The following is a 14505-nucleotide window of genomic DNA, read 5'->3' as shown; positions in this document are numbered from 1 at the left end:
TATTTGTTGTTATGCAGATGCAGATGGAGATTGGGCAGGATCTCCTTCTGATCGTCGGTCAACTTCTGGGTATTGTGTTCTTGTGGGAGAAAATCTAGTTTCTTGGAAAAGTAAGAAACAAAATGTAGTAGTTAGATCTAGTGCAGAGACAGAGTATCGAGCTATGGCTAATGTAACTTGTGAGCTCATCTAGTTTAAACAACTCTTGCAAGAACTCAAGTTTTGTGAAGTGTCTCCTATGAAGCTTATTTGTGATAATCAGGCTGTCTTGCACATTGCTTCCAATCCAATGTTCCATGAGCGGACTAAACATATTGAAATCGACTGTCACTTTGTTAGAGAAAAACTGGTTAAAAGTGTTATTGTTACAGAGTTTGTTAACTCTAATGATCAACTTGCAGAAGTCTTCATCAAGTCTCTAAAGGGTGCTTGAGTGAAATATATTTGTAACAAGCTTGGTGCATATGATATCTATGCTCCAGCTTGAGGGGGAGTGTTAAAATTATTAGTATATATTATAATTATTATATGTGTGTTTGTAATTAGATTAAATCCATAAGTTTAAGACCCATTATGCTAATTATAAATAACAAGATAAGAGAGGCTAGTCTCTTAGGTTTTTTTTCTCCTAATTATTTTCTCACACTAGCGAACATCTCAGCTTCATCCTCAACAGTTGCCTCCTTCAACGGTGTCATATTGAGGGTTTTAGCATCTGGATTCTCAAAACCAGTGGGGGTGCTTGAGATGCTGCCAATCATTGGACTGCCATCCCCCAATTCTTCAATCCCTTCTTCCACTTCCTTTTCTTCCTCATCAGCTTCTTGCATCTCCAGATTAACAGCCTTAGAAGCTCCATTGATAATATAGGTTTTGGTGCTTTCTCCAAATCGGTTACACAAGTCAATTACAAACTACGGCTAGCTCAATTCCACCCTTCCCCAGCTCTAATTCATGAACCAAACGTATGGAATTCCACTCAGATTAGCTGCAACCATTTTCACCTTCTCCTTTTCAGCTACTTGGTGTTGGTAGAACACCAGTTCACATTGCCGAATCCACCATTTTGGCATATCCCTGTCAAACACCGGAATAGCCAATGGAGCAAGAGTGGGCAAATCGACACTTGGAATTGAAGTCGACAAAGTCCAATTAGCAGTCTGAAATTTATGTGAACATAGGATTAAAAAATCGTCCAACTGCCTACGAAGGTCCTTAATTTCCTTTGCTGCAGCAATTAATCCTTCGGTCATCTCCTTAGTTCAATTCCTTGAAATTACACCTTGCAATAGCCTCTTGATCAGCTTCCAAAGACCACTTCGGAAACTTATTTCGGTACTCCAAACTCACTGGAATTTAGGAACTGAAATTGCTTCGATAAATCGCCAAGACCTACTGATAATCGATCGCTTCCAAATCCGCAACCTTAGCAGCTTCAAGTTCAACCAATCTAAATTCATTGGAACCTAAATTCAACAACCTATTCTACCTCGGTCACTGTTTTGCCTCGACTGCAACTGATCACTGCTAATATTGCTTTGGGAACTACCTAACTCACAACTGAGGAGCGATCAGTTCCATTGCAGTACTTCAAAGTCACCTACAGATCTCAAACGAAAATGATCGCTGGAAATTAATAACAGAGAAGTATCATTCCGCTTGTTGTAATTCCACTGAATCACCGAAATTCACCCCTGTACCGTTTCTGATCGCACCTTCTTTCATGACTCGATCACATGCAGTGACCTAGACTTGAATTTCCACTCCTGATCGCACCTACCTTCTTGCCTCAACCACATGTAGCGAGTTTGCCGGAATCAAAGTGATTCAAGGATCGCCCAGTATCACCCAATCACCGGCATCTACTTGAAATTCTCCGAAATTCTTGAATCGCCCACGGCTCTGCTTCGCCTTTCAAATCCAATTCACTTTCGATCGACGTTTGCTTTGCTCGACTTCTTCATTCAAATTCGAGTTCAATTCTGCCTTGCAACTAGTCGCTTTCTACCCCGATCGATGCGAATCAAATTCCCCAGCAGAGTTGCCACCCAATCATCGTCCACTATCTCGCTTCCGAAGCAACTTCAGCTGCCTAACTCCTCTTCCTACCTGATTTGAGTTGGTCACTGAAAGCAATTGCAATTGTTGTTGACTTCGATTGGCTTCTCTTCGATGCGTTAATCTCTATTTAAATCGCTGCTCGATCAATGGCCAGAAGTCGCTGACACTCTGGCCATATCGATCCACTTCCACGCAAGTGGTGGCTTCCGATTCGCCTCTGCTCACCTCGATCAATACTCGTAGCAATCTCCAGAGAATTGATTCTTTTTGTGGACTTGCTGAATTAACTTCACGGAATTGCTACTCTGATGCGCCTCAGTATTAGCCGATATTTCTTTGCTCCACTTCAGTTCGCCATTCCGATAATCACCATCGGGATTATGGCAGAGGTTAGCCTAGCTCTGCTTGGTTCCAATCTGCTTTCAAGGCCTTCAAACTCCGATTGGAACAAATGCTCGTAATCGCTAGTCACAACCTAGAATCAAGCGGCTTTGTTTCGCTTCTCAATTTCGAACCAAGTTGATATGAATTACCAAAATCACAGCCAACGAAGGACCGGCTCTGATACCATTTGTCACATTCCTAGGGTTGTGATTGGAATTTGGGAGAGAAACTAGATGATAGACTTAAAGGAGGGAGAGAGAAATCAAAAGAGAAAGAGAGGGAGAGATTAGAGAGGAAACAAGAGGGAGAGAGAATTAGGGAGATAAGAATTCACTTCATTCATTAGCATAGCTTTCTCTACATATTAGGGCTTATTTATAGGCTATTCAATAGTAAATGAAATTTGAAAAATAGTACCCATGTGCTCCTAACAACTCACAAAATATCTTCTACTAACAACTACAACCTTATTACAATAATGCCTTTCTAACTACCCTTGAGTTGTGACGACGTGTGAATGACAATTTAGTGGCTATATTTTTACAAGGCCTTCTTTGATGGCTATTTCTATTTGTAATTCTAGGCATTGAGCAAGTTTGGCACGTGGAAGATTTAGGCCCGTGACATGTCTTTGGAAAGCAAGCAAAAATTTAGGGAGACATATTAGATCCCAGATGAGGTTTGTGCATTTAACCCTCTAGTGGTGGTCTATGGTGAGGTGCTTGGAATGTTGAGCATATACAAAATGACCTTTGAGTTTTGCTTTAAGCTTCCACTTTGACAGAGGGTTACAAACCTATTGGAGTAGATCGGTATTTTCCAAAGACAATTATTCCCCTTCACATGGAGATATCTCATAAGGTTAATCCTTGTGTTGATATCGCACCACGGTGGATTTGGCTCATCAACTAGGGTTAGAAAGTCTATTTGATCCTATAGCCTCCTTTGAAGATAGAGAAACACTCTAAGTCAGTATATTTTCTTTCTTCCAATCTTCCCAATTCCAGGGCACACTAGAAAGTCAACAGCTATTAGATGATTCTAGCGAAACTTGTGAAAGTTAAACACCACAAAATTCACTAAGATGCAAAAGCAATAAGGCAGCAACTAGATTCAACCCCATGTGGTTTAAAGAGGATTCCTTGCTTATGGCAGGCCTCAGTATCCAAATCCATTAGTTTTTTTCCTTTTTTTTTCTTCGCTCCTTTTTTGCGGTCTAATTTTCCCTCTTTTGACTGTTCTTCAAGTGCAGACATTAACAACCTGTACATCCCCCTAGTTGACAACCCCCTAGATGACAAGGGTCAACTCTATGAGGGGATTCCAAGAGGAATGATCCTGCTGTTTATGAGGCTATTGATAAAGATGCGTCTGATCATGATATTGATGATAGCTATGAAGAGACCTTAAGGTAAGCAATGAAGGTGATGACTTTTCAAGACTTCTTCTAGAGTCCAACAGAGAAAAAAGGGAGTTAATTCTCATCCACAAAAGCCTAAACCACAGTGACCTTATGTTGACATGTGATATTGTTAGGATAATTGATCCTAGGGCCTACATGGATGGCAATAATGAGAACTTGAGCGCTGTATGTCTTCAAAGAATGAATTCACAGGTGGGGACTCAAACACTTGCTCATTCAAGAAGCCAGCCAATACTTCACTTAGGCCTTCAGTTGAAGAGCAGGGAATGAGCCATAGGTGGGGCTGGCTGGCACAATGACATGGGCATGAGCTTGTGGTTTCAAACAAGAATCTGCCTCCTGTTATGACAGCCAAGGGGGTCATATCAAGCAACTCAACTTCAACCCTCTGGCTTAGAGGGTGGCTGAACTTTCTAGAACTAATCAAGTGGGGGTTGAAGTCTTGTATGTATGAGCTCAAAAGAACCCTCAAGTAGAGCCAACAACAACATTCGTTGTTTGGGGTAGCACCTCACCTTTAGCAACTCTTATAATGGCCAACAGTGGGCTTGCTATTTCAACATACGTCAAGCATCCTCAAGCCCCTCATGCTAGCAGCAATAGCTTCTTCTAGGTCGCAAAGACACATTACTTACCTTAAATCTTCCTCTTCCTTCAAGGCGTCTGGTGATTCTCATGGTGAAGGTGAGCTCTCTTGCCATTCATCTTCCTCTTCTCCCCATTTTCAATTAGCATAGTTTTTTCCTTGAATTGTTTAGGGATTTCATGGGTATGTGGGACAATATAGCATTTTGGCCTATATAAGCTTGGTCTATTAAACAATTTGATATTGGAATTTCACCAATTTAGTGGAATCTTATGACTTCATTTGAGCCATTGGTTATATAAATCTTGCCAACCCATTTTAGGTTGTTTATCTAATTTAGGTCTCTATCAGGGCTCATTTGATTTGACCTAGTTTGCCAAACAATTGGTTGTTGATATTTCACTAGGTGTAGCTCCAATGTTTAGGCTAATTGGAGAAGGTGGAGATTTTGTCTATTCTCATTATGTTTAAGGGATTCAAGCCAAGGTGAAGAATTGTTGAAATTGTCCTGAATTCATATTTGGATTTGTAGATATAGGATTTGCATATCCCATCCAAAACTTAATTAGTTTTGGATTTTTAAGCTATCCAATTTTCTTGATAAATAGAACCACAAATTTGATTATTAGATTGTGATGGGGATTAATGAGGGTGCAAGTTTAGAGAGTGATGAATCTTAGTGAGAATGTGTCTCCGAGTGTATTAAGGTTTAGAGTGAGATAGTTTCTCTTTTGTAAACACATTATTCACAAGAATTTTGTTCCTCCTTTTCCCTTAAATGGAGGTAAATTGACGAATCATGTTAATTTCTGTCTCTAATTTTGATTCTGTATTGGTGTATTACAAAATTTATTTTATTTTTTTGTTTTATTCCACAGTAAGTAGTATCAGTCTGATACCTAACATGTGGTATCAAAGTTGATTCTTAGAAAAATGGTATCAGAGCTGATTTCCCAACATCAAGGATATAAGAATTCAATGAACTTCTTTGCTGACCCTTCATGTTCTTTAACTCTTATTAATTAAAATTAACTGTTAATAACATCTCCAATAGAAAGGTCTAAAGAAGTTTGAGCATTCATTTAATATAAGCTCCATTTTTTAACTGCACCAATGAAATAAAACAATAAAGTACTTATAAAAGCAACAGAAGTATTATCATGAAAGTATATAGATGCACATATTCTGAAGAAGCTGAAACAGTGTCAAGCTTACCATTTTGTTTCTTAAAAGCTTCATGTTTCACAAGTTTAGCTCAATTTTTATTAATAATATAACACAAGCTGGGAAAAAAACAATAAATGAACAGTATGATAGATGAGTAAATTATCTTACTGAATATGTTGGTAGCCATGATGGTTTCCTCAAACATGACAGGTTGGTGAAAACATTTTCACCATCCCTGAAACCAGAAGAAGAAAAATAAATAAATAAATGGAAACAAAAGGAGAACTGCATATGGATTTAATTTAGACAAATTTGCGGGAAATTTTTAATATACTCACAACCAAGGTGGGGGAGGGCAATGAACATGTGTCACTTGGAAATTATGGATGTTCAACACACCTGACCTATGTAAAAGAAAACACAAAAAGCCATTATAAGAAAATTATTGTTCCTGGAAGCAATTTTCTTTAAGATTGGAACCTGTAGAAAAGAAAAATATATCTGAACAAAGCTTTATCCAGTTGTCACAATAATTCTATAATATTATTATATTCAACCTGTTGCTGATTTGTTCAGATTCAAGACATTGGTCAGTATTTTGATAAGCAAAGCAAAGGCATACTTGGAGGTGAATGATCTGTAGAATATTTAACGGGCAACTAGAAACACCAGTGCTCCCCAGTGGCATATGCTAATTCATTGAAAAGTATTCATTTAAGGCAAAAAAGTTGCTCTTATTCAGCATAATGGAATCAGGTACACAGCTTAGAGAAGCACCTATTGAAAGTAAAGACAACAACATAAAAATAAAATTAATTGTCTATGTTCAGATTAAACTTTTAGATGAGTTGGTGGTAAATAATTTAACATGGTATAGTAAGCAAAGATCCTATGCTCAAATCTTAATGCCAACCGATAAAATGACCTCTCTCTCTCTCTCTAAGAAGAGAAAGATAGAGAAGAACATAGAGAGGGAAATCCAAGAGAAGAAGATACTGAAAAGAGAGGAAAAAGGAAGCAGAGGAGAGATAATCCATATATGCCACATTTACTTTAGGTGGATGACCATGTAACATATAACATGTCTCTTTATAACGACCTGGTTTGTGGCAATAACAGCAAAAAGGTAGTTTCCCCCCTTTCCACCACGTTGTGGCTGCTTATTTTTGGACTGATTACGAAAGGATGCATCTTGAGAAACCATAATAGACCCCTCAGCTGCTGAATCAGGGGCACGAGAAGCCACTTCTTCCATGTAGGAATGACTGGTCCACTAAGGATTTGTGACCTAACACTCTAAATCATATCCAATCCAGCCAATGCAAGCACCATGAACAGTTTATCACATTGGACACACTGTTCAGCAACGTTTTCAGTGATTGGCAGCATGTCATTGATATCTGTCACAGCAGATTGAACCTTTCCTAGATATGTTCTCATATCTAAATCTCCTTTTCGAAGATTAAACAATCTACTAATAATCGTGTACAAACGAAGAATGTCATTTGTATAAAGCCTCTACATGTGACCTTCTGTCTACACAACGTTCGTAAACACAAAATAAAGGCACTAGATCTAGTTCGATGGACTGCCACAACAAAGAAACAAGCTGCACATCAACTTTATCCATAATGTCCTATCATTATCTGTTATCTCACTCAATTTCTTAGTCAGACGATCACTAACCCCTTGACCTCAAAACCACATTTTAACTGAAGCTGACTAGGAAAAATAATTTTTCCCATTCAGCTTTTCAGTTGTAATCACAGGAGTACCAGATATGCTTGGAACAACAGAAGTATTGGAGATTACTCAGAACCAGACATGTTGAATAAACCCTAGTTTAAACAAACAACACCAGAAAACAAGATCGCAGCTTCAGGAACTTCAGAACAGCAGATTGCAGCTTCAGGAACTTGGATCAGATTGACAGATCCAGAGATCAGATCGCACCAAATCTTTAGATCAAGAGATGCGATGGATTCAAACCAAGAGGATGCAGAACACAGCTATGTCCTAGACAAGATTTGATGATTGAATTACACCAAATCTGCTCCAGTTCTCCAGATTTACCACTCAATAGCTCTGGTACGATGTGAAATGATATACAGAACTGAGAGAAAAACAAGAGAGGAAAAGAAATTGGAGGGAAAACCAGTTCAATTCTGTTAATCTAGGGTTACAAGCATTTATGCTAAAACACTGTAACTGCTATGTACAAGTTATCTAACCTTGGTACAAGGTACAATGAATGCATACACACCTTAATACAATCAAACGAATATAACTCTCAACATGTACAAAAGAAATAAATGGGTATTCCTATATCCATATCCATGTACATTTTTTACGACTACTTGTTTCTGAAAATTTGCTTAACCAGTGTACTCAAATCATGTCATACTGTATCCCACATCCATATTAATGCTTCAAGGCTTAAGGATCATTGTGGAACAAAGTTTCTGTTGGCGGAAAAGATTTAAAAGAAGATAAAGATCAGCCAAAGCAAGTCCTAAAAAATAGGAAAGGATCTAGCTGCATTATCTCCTAAATTTTAGGAGATGATTTCAGAGAAAAATTCTCCAACTTAATCTATTGTATTTTGTATTTCTAATTCCTAGTTTTTAGGAGATAAATGATAGAATTTTCTTGTATTTAAAGACATAGTGTATTCATAGAAAAATAAGCTCCGTTTGTAAAGTTTTCAGCCAATATAGAAAACTTAGAAATCCTATTCCTTCAAGGATTTCGTCATGGTATCATAGCCTTGTCTCTAAGCCTTCGTCTGCTCAGCCTTCATTGCTGTTCTAGCTCTTCCAGTTTACTTTAAATTCCGGCTGCACTGCTGCTTCAACCAGTTTGTTCAGTGCCTACCTTGATTGCAATAGTTCCGCCTTGATTGCAATAGTCCTCTTCATCTCTTCCTCCAACCATGTCTGAAATATTTGAGAAAGACCCGTCATCTCTAGAAGGACCCAATATGGGTGATACTCTGATAGGAAGTTTGGTCACTGGGGACTTACCAGGGCTACACCAATCTTATCGGTTGGATGGGCGCAACTATCTACAGTGGGCCCAATTGGTGAAAACCTTCCTAAAGGGTAAAGGGAAGCTGCATCACCTAACAGATCCAAGTCCTAAAAGTTCCGATCCAGGCTTTACATCATGGGATATTGAGGATTCCATGACCATGTCATGGCTATGGAGTGCTATGCAGCCGGAGGTTAGTAGAAATTACATGTTTTTGTCTAATGCTAAGGATGTATGGGAGACTGTTAGGCGTACGTATTCAAAAGTTTAGGATGCTTCGGTTATCTTTGAGATTAAGATGAAATTAAGTAGCACTAAACAAGGATCACTAACGATTACTGAGTATTACAACAAGATGAATGGTTTACGGCTGGAACTTGATCATTATCAAGACATTAAGATGGGCTGTGGAAAAGATACAGAAACTCTACACTCAATTCTTGAAAGGGATAGGGTTGTGGAATTCTTGGCAGGACTTAACCCTGAATATGACCAAGTAAGGGTTCAAATACTTGGAAGGGAAAGGCTGCCATCTCTTAATGAAGTTTTTGCAGTTGTCCGCAGTGAAGAAAATAGGAGAGTTGCAATGCTGGGGGATATCCACTACGAAGGATCTGCAATGCTGACTAATAAAGGAGAGAGGATGCAGTCCAAACCACAACTAAGAAGAGCTGATGAAGAAGGGTCATGGTTTAAACAAGGAGGAAAAACTAATGGACAGTCTCGGCCACAATGGAAGGAGAATTTATGGTGCACTTACTGTAAAAAATCAAGGCATACTCGTGAAACTTGTTTTAAATTACATGGCAAGGAAGCAGTCCTTCAAAAGATAGGGGGATTTCGAAACATGCCTACTCGAAATCAGGCCTATCTTTCAAACAAACAGGAAGAGAGAGCCGAAAAGACTGACACAGCGAATGGAATGGAACTAAATCAACTAAATGCTGATGAAATCAGCAAGCTTAAGCAGTTTCTACAAACAATTCAAGATGGATCGGGTTCCACTGCTCAATCAGGTATTAAACCAGGCGACTGCTTCAATTTCTGTTCCTTAACAACCTCTAAAATCATTAGGGATGATACATGGATTCTAGACTCAGGTGCAACAGACCATATGTCCCATAATATTATTGTCTTTGATTCCTATAAATCCCTTCTAACTCCCAAACAAATTGTTATTGCCAATGGCACATCCATTCCCATCAAAGGACAAGGTAAAATCACTCTTAACCCTAATTTTTCTGTCAACCAAGTCCTTCATGTTCTGAATTTGTCAACCAACCTGCTTTCTATCCATCAACTTACTAAGGATCTAAATTGCCGTGTTATTTTCTCTCCTCATTCTTGTCAATTTCAGGACTTGGCAACAAGGAAGATGATTGGTGCGGCTGAGGAGAAGAATGGACTGTATGTTCTAAACCGAGGGACCTTATTACCCACCCTAGCCTCACCATTATCGGCTGGGCCATCCACCTTTTTCTTTGTTAAAAACAATGTTTCCTCAGTTATTTCAGCAAGTAGATCTTAGTCTTTACATTGTGATGTATGTGAAATTTCCAAACACCATCGAGTTTCATATCCTATTAGTAATACAAGGTCTTCACACCCTTTTTCTTTAGTTCATTCCGATGTTTGGGGACCATCTAGGACTACTAATTGTTCGGGAGCTAGGTGGTTAATCTCTTTTATAGATGATTGCACTCGAATGACTTTGATCTTTCTTTTAAAAGAAAAAGCTGCTGTTAGCATGATTTTGCCTCAATTTTATTCAATGTTCTTAACTCAATTTGGATCCTCTATTCAAAGGTTTAGAACTGATAATGCAAGGGATTATTTTAATCATCACTTGCATAATTTCTTTAATGAAAAAGGAATTGTTCATGAATCTTCTTGCATCAACACTCCACAACAAAATGGAGTGGCTGAAAGAAAGATGAGACATCTCCTAAATGTCACTAGAACTCTCCTTCATCATTCCAATGTCCCTAAAACCTTTTGGGGAGAAGCAGCCCTCACTGCAACTTTTCTCATTAATCGAGTGCCATCCAAACTTCTTGGCTATAACAGTCCTTTCCAATGTCTCATATCTCACTTTCTTCATCTTAGCTTGCATACACCTCTTCCTCTTAGGATCTTTGGATGTGTTGCCTTTGTCCACATACCTCAATAGGCTCGGGACAAGCTGGATCCTAGGGCTCTTCGCTGCATTTTCCTTGGCTATTCCCCTACTCAAAAAGGCTACAAATGTTATCATCCTCCTACCAGAAAATTCTTTGTTTCTAAAGATGTAACCTTTGTAGAATCTCAATCCTTCTTCCCTTCTACTCACCTTGGTCTCCAGGGGGAGAAACACTTGAATGGTGACCAAGGTTTGCCTAATCTAGACCTTCAGCACCTGTTCCTGAAATTCCAGCCACTATCCCCACTGTTCCTATTGCTGCTGTTCCTGAAATTCCAGCAATTCCAGCCACTATCCCCACTGTTCCTACTGCTGTTCCTGAAATTCCAGCTTCTGTTCCAGCTGAAAACCCTTCGAAAATTCCTGGACAAGATCAACACCTAGAGACCTTCCTCCTCGGTCAGATTTAAGGGTCCCTTATGTGTACCATCAAAAACAGCAGCTCCTATCTACTCCTCAGCCAGGATCAACATCTCCTTTACAGTCAAGAACTGATATGAACCAGCCTCCCAATCCTACTCATGTTTTCTATTGAATTGGATATTCCTATTGCTATCAGAAAAGGGGTTAGAAGATGCACTCAGCATCCTCTAGCCAATTATCTATCTTACCACAGGTTATCTCCAAAACATTCCAGCTTTCTAACTTCTCTAGATTCCATTATTATTCCTAAAACGGTTGAAGAGGCCTTAAAGGATCAGAAATGGAAGCTAGCCATGGAAGAGGAAATGAAAGCCCTAAAGAAAAATGATACATGGGAGTTGGTGCCTAGGCCAAAGGGCACAAACCCAATGGGCTGTAGATGGGTGTACAACTTAAAATATAATGCAGATGAATCTTTGGAAAGGTACAAGGCCAGATTGGTTGTTAAGGGCTATACTCAAACATATGGGATAGATTATTTGGAGACTTTTGCTCCAGTTGCCAAAATGACCACGGTTAGAATTTTACTATCTTTGGCAGTCTTTTATGGATGAAAATTGCATCAACCAGATGTGAAGAATGCATTTCTTCACGGTGACTTAAAAGAATAGGTCTTTATGGAACAACCACCAGGATTCAGAGAAGGACGCAAGGGTGAGGTATGCAAACTTAAAAAGGCTCTTTATGGTCTCAAACAATCTCCAAGGGCATGGTTTGATAGGTTCTCTAAGGCTATGAAACTCATGGGATATCAACAGAGTAGAGGAGATCATACACTCTTTTTCAAACACTCTAAGAATGGAAATCTGACTGTATTATTGGTATATGTGGATGATATTATTGTAATAGGAAATGATTTGGAGGAACAACAGGCATTGAAAGACAATCTGGCTCAAAATTTTGAAATTAAGGACCTGGGATCACTCAAATATTTCTTGGGAATAGAAGTAGCCTATTCTAAAGAAGGTATCTTCTTATCTCAACGCAAAGACATACTTGATCTTTTAAAGGAAATAGGGTTGTTGGGGGGAAAAGGAGTATGTACTCCAGTAGAACCTAATGCAAGGTTAAGTGAAGATGATGATAGTCCTCCAGTAGACCTAATGCAAGGTTAAGTGAAGATAATGATAGTCCTCTAGTAGACCTAATGCAAGGTTAAGTGAAGATAATGATAGTCCTCCAGTAGACAAGGGCAGGTATCAAAGATTGGTAGGGAGATTAATTTATTTGTCACACACTAGGCCAGATATAACCTATGCGGTGAGTTTGGTAAGTCAGTTCATACATTGCCCTACTAAAAGTCATATGCAAGCTGTAAGAAGAATACTATGCTATTTGAAAACAACCCCAGGAAAAGGAGTTCTATTCAAGACAAGAGGAGATTCATTGGAAGTACAAGGATATACAGATGCGGACTATGTTGGGTCACTTATGGATAGAAGGTCTACCACCGGCTATTGCATGTTTTTAGGTAAAAATTTGATTTCCTGGCGAAGCAAGAAGCAGAGCATAGTGGCAAAGTCAAGTGTAGAGGCAGAGTTCAAAGCCATGGCACTAGGCTTATGTGAATTGCTATGGGTCAGAATTATTCTAGAAGACTTGAAGATTTCAGTCAATGAGCCGATGAAGTTATTCTGTGATAACCAATCAGCCATAACCATTGTTCATAATCCTGTGCAACATGACATGACTAAACACGTAGAGATTGATAGACACTTTATAAAGGAAAAGATTGAAAAAGGTATAATCCAAATTCCTTATGTTCCTTCTGAAAAACAGGTAGCAGATTTATTGACAAAAGGATTGGCAGCTAGAAGATTTGAAGATCTAGTATGCAAGCTGGGAATGATCGATATTCATTCACCAGCTTGAGGGGGAGTGTTGGCGGAAAAGATTTAAAAGAAGATAAAGATCAGCCAAAGCAAGTCCTAAAAAAATAGGAAAGGATCTAGCTGCATTATCTCCTAAATTTTAGGAGATGATTTCAGAAAAAAATTCTCCAACTTAATCTGTTGTATTTTGTATTTCTAATTCTTAGTTTTTAGGAGATAGATGATAGAATTTTCTTGTATTTAAAGACATAGTGTATTCATAGAAAAATAAGTTCTGTTTGTAAAGTTTTCAGCCAATATAGAAAACTTAGAAATCCTATTCATTCAAGGATTTCTTCAGTTTCCATTATTATTTTATCACTTCATGTTAAAACATCATCATCATCATCGACTACACCTTATGCTAACCAAGTTAGGGTTGGTGGCAGGGCATTCATAATGTCAATTTTCTAAAAGTTACATTGACAATACAAATCTATGTAAAGAACTTCGTGGCTAAATTTTATGCCAGATGCAACCCTCTAGCAAGGGAAACTTGATGTTAAAACACGATCAGTTAAAAATGTTTTCCTTTAGTTGAGAGGAAAACCTTTCTAGGAAACTATAAAAAAGGATTTTCAAAGTCATGCTAGGTGAATCAGATTATAAGGATCTACCAACTGACAAAAGAACTGCAAGTGACACAAACATGGTACCCAAAAATAAGAAGTGAAAACAAGGGATTAAAAGATGCATACACACAGTAGAGGATTCCCTAACTTACCAACCATCATCAAGATGGAATGCCAACTGATATGGGCAAGATGGATCAAGGTCAATTGAGTGTATTTCCTTCGAAATAATATTTGATTGTGCCTGATAAGGAGGACTGGTTAGCAACGTTTAAACTACTGTAATGATGTATGGTTAGTTTTATGCTTAGTTTACCATATAAAGATCTTAACAATTCCCTGGGTGGGAGCGGCCAATTATAATAATAATAAGGAATATTAACCAATTTGAATGTACATGAATGTGCTAATCATTTGAAAACTGGAACAATGTAAATGAAATAGTCAAAAAAAAAAAAAAACAATGTAAATGAAATCACTCAAGAATTTCTATTACTTTAATAATATACACATTGCTAATTTGATATTTTGATTGAAATTTTGTAGCGCAACAACAAAGCAATGACAAATGTCACTATATCTTATAAAAATAAAGCAATGACAAATGCCACATATTGTTGATGTCATTCCTCTTTACAGTTCTTCACTTGAATCATTTTGCATTTGGCACCATATCATCATATCTGTGCGACTGGTTCAGTAGAGAGCAAATGCAAAAGCTTTCACTAAATTCATGTTGCATCCAATGATGATGAAGACTTGAAAAAGTAATTTTAGTAGGAAGATTCTTGTTCCTAATCAAGCTTTTT

The 14505-nt window shown here is 38.2% G+C and overlaps 1 protein-coding gene across 2 annotated transcripts in view; it reads right to left on the bottom strand.

The window, feature by feature from the left end:
• LOC127790420 (uncharacterized) overlaps positions 1-14505 on the bottom strand; it is a 131863-nt gene that overhangs the window by 11164 nt on the left and 106194 nt on the right. For both annotated transcript variants that reach the window (XM_052319941.1, XM_052319947.1), the window contains 3 exons: positions 13849-13940; positions 5960-6025; positions 5790-5856 (listed from right to left, as the gene is read on the bottom strand). In XM_052319941.1, the coding sequence (XP_052175901.1) occupies positions 5790-5856; positions 5960-6025; positions 13849-13940 (225 nt within the window). The remainder of the gene's footprint in view (positions 1-5789; positions 5857-5959; positions 6026-13848; positions 13941-14505) is intronic.

This window comes from Diospyros lotus, chromosome 1 (assembly GCF_014633365.1).
Source record: "Diospyros lotus cultivar Yz01 chromosome 1, ASM1463336v1, whole genome shotgun sequence".
Classification (NCBI taxonomy): Eukaryota; Viridiplantae; Streptophyta; class Magnoliopsida; order Ericales; family Ebenaceae; genus Diospyros; species Diospyros lotus.
The sequence above is the reverse complement of the archived record's forward strand: the minus strand, read 5'-3'. Positions and strand labels throughout refer to the sequence as shown.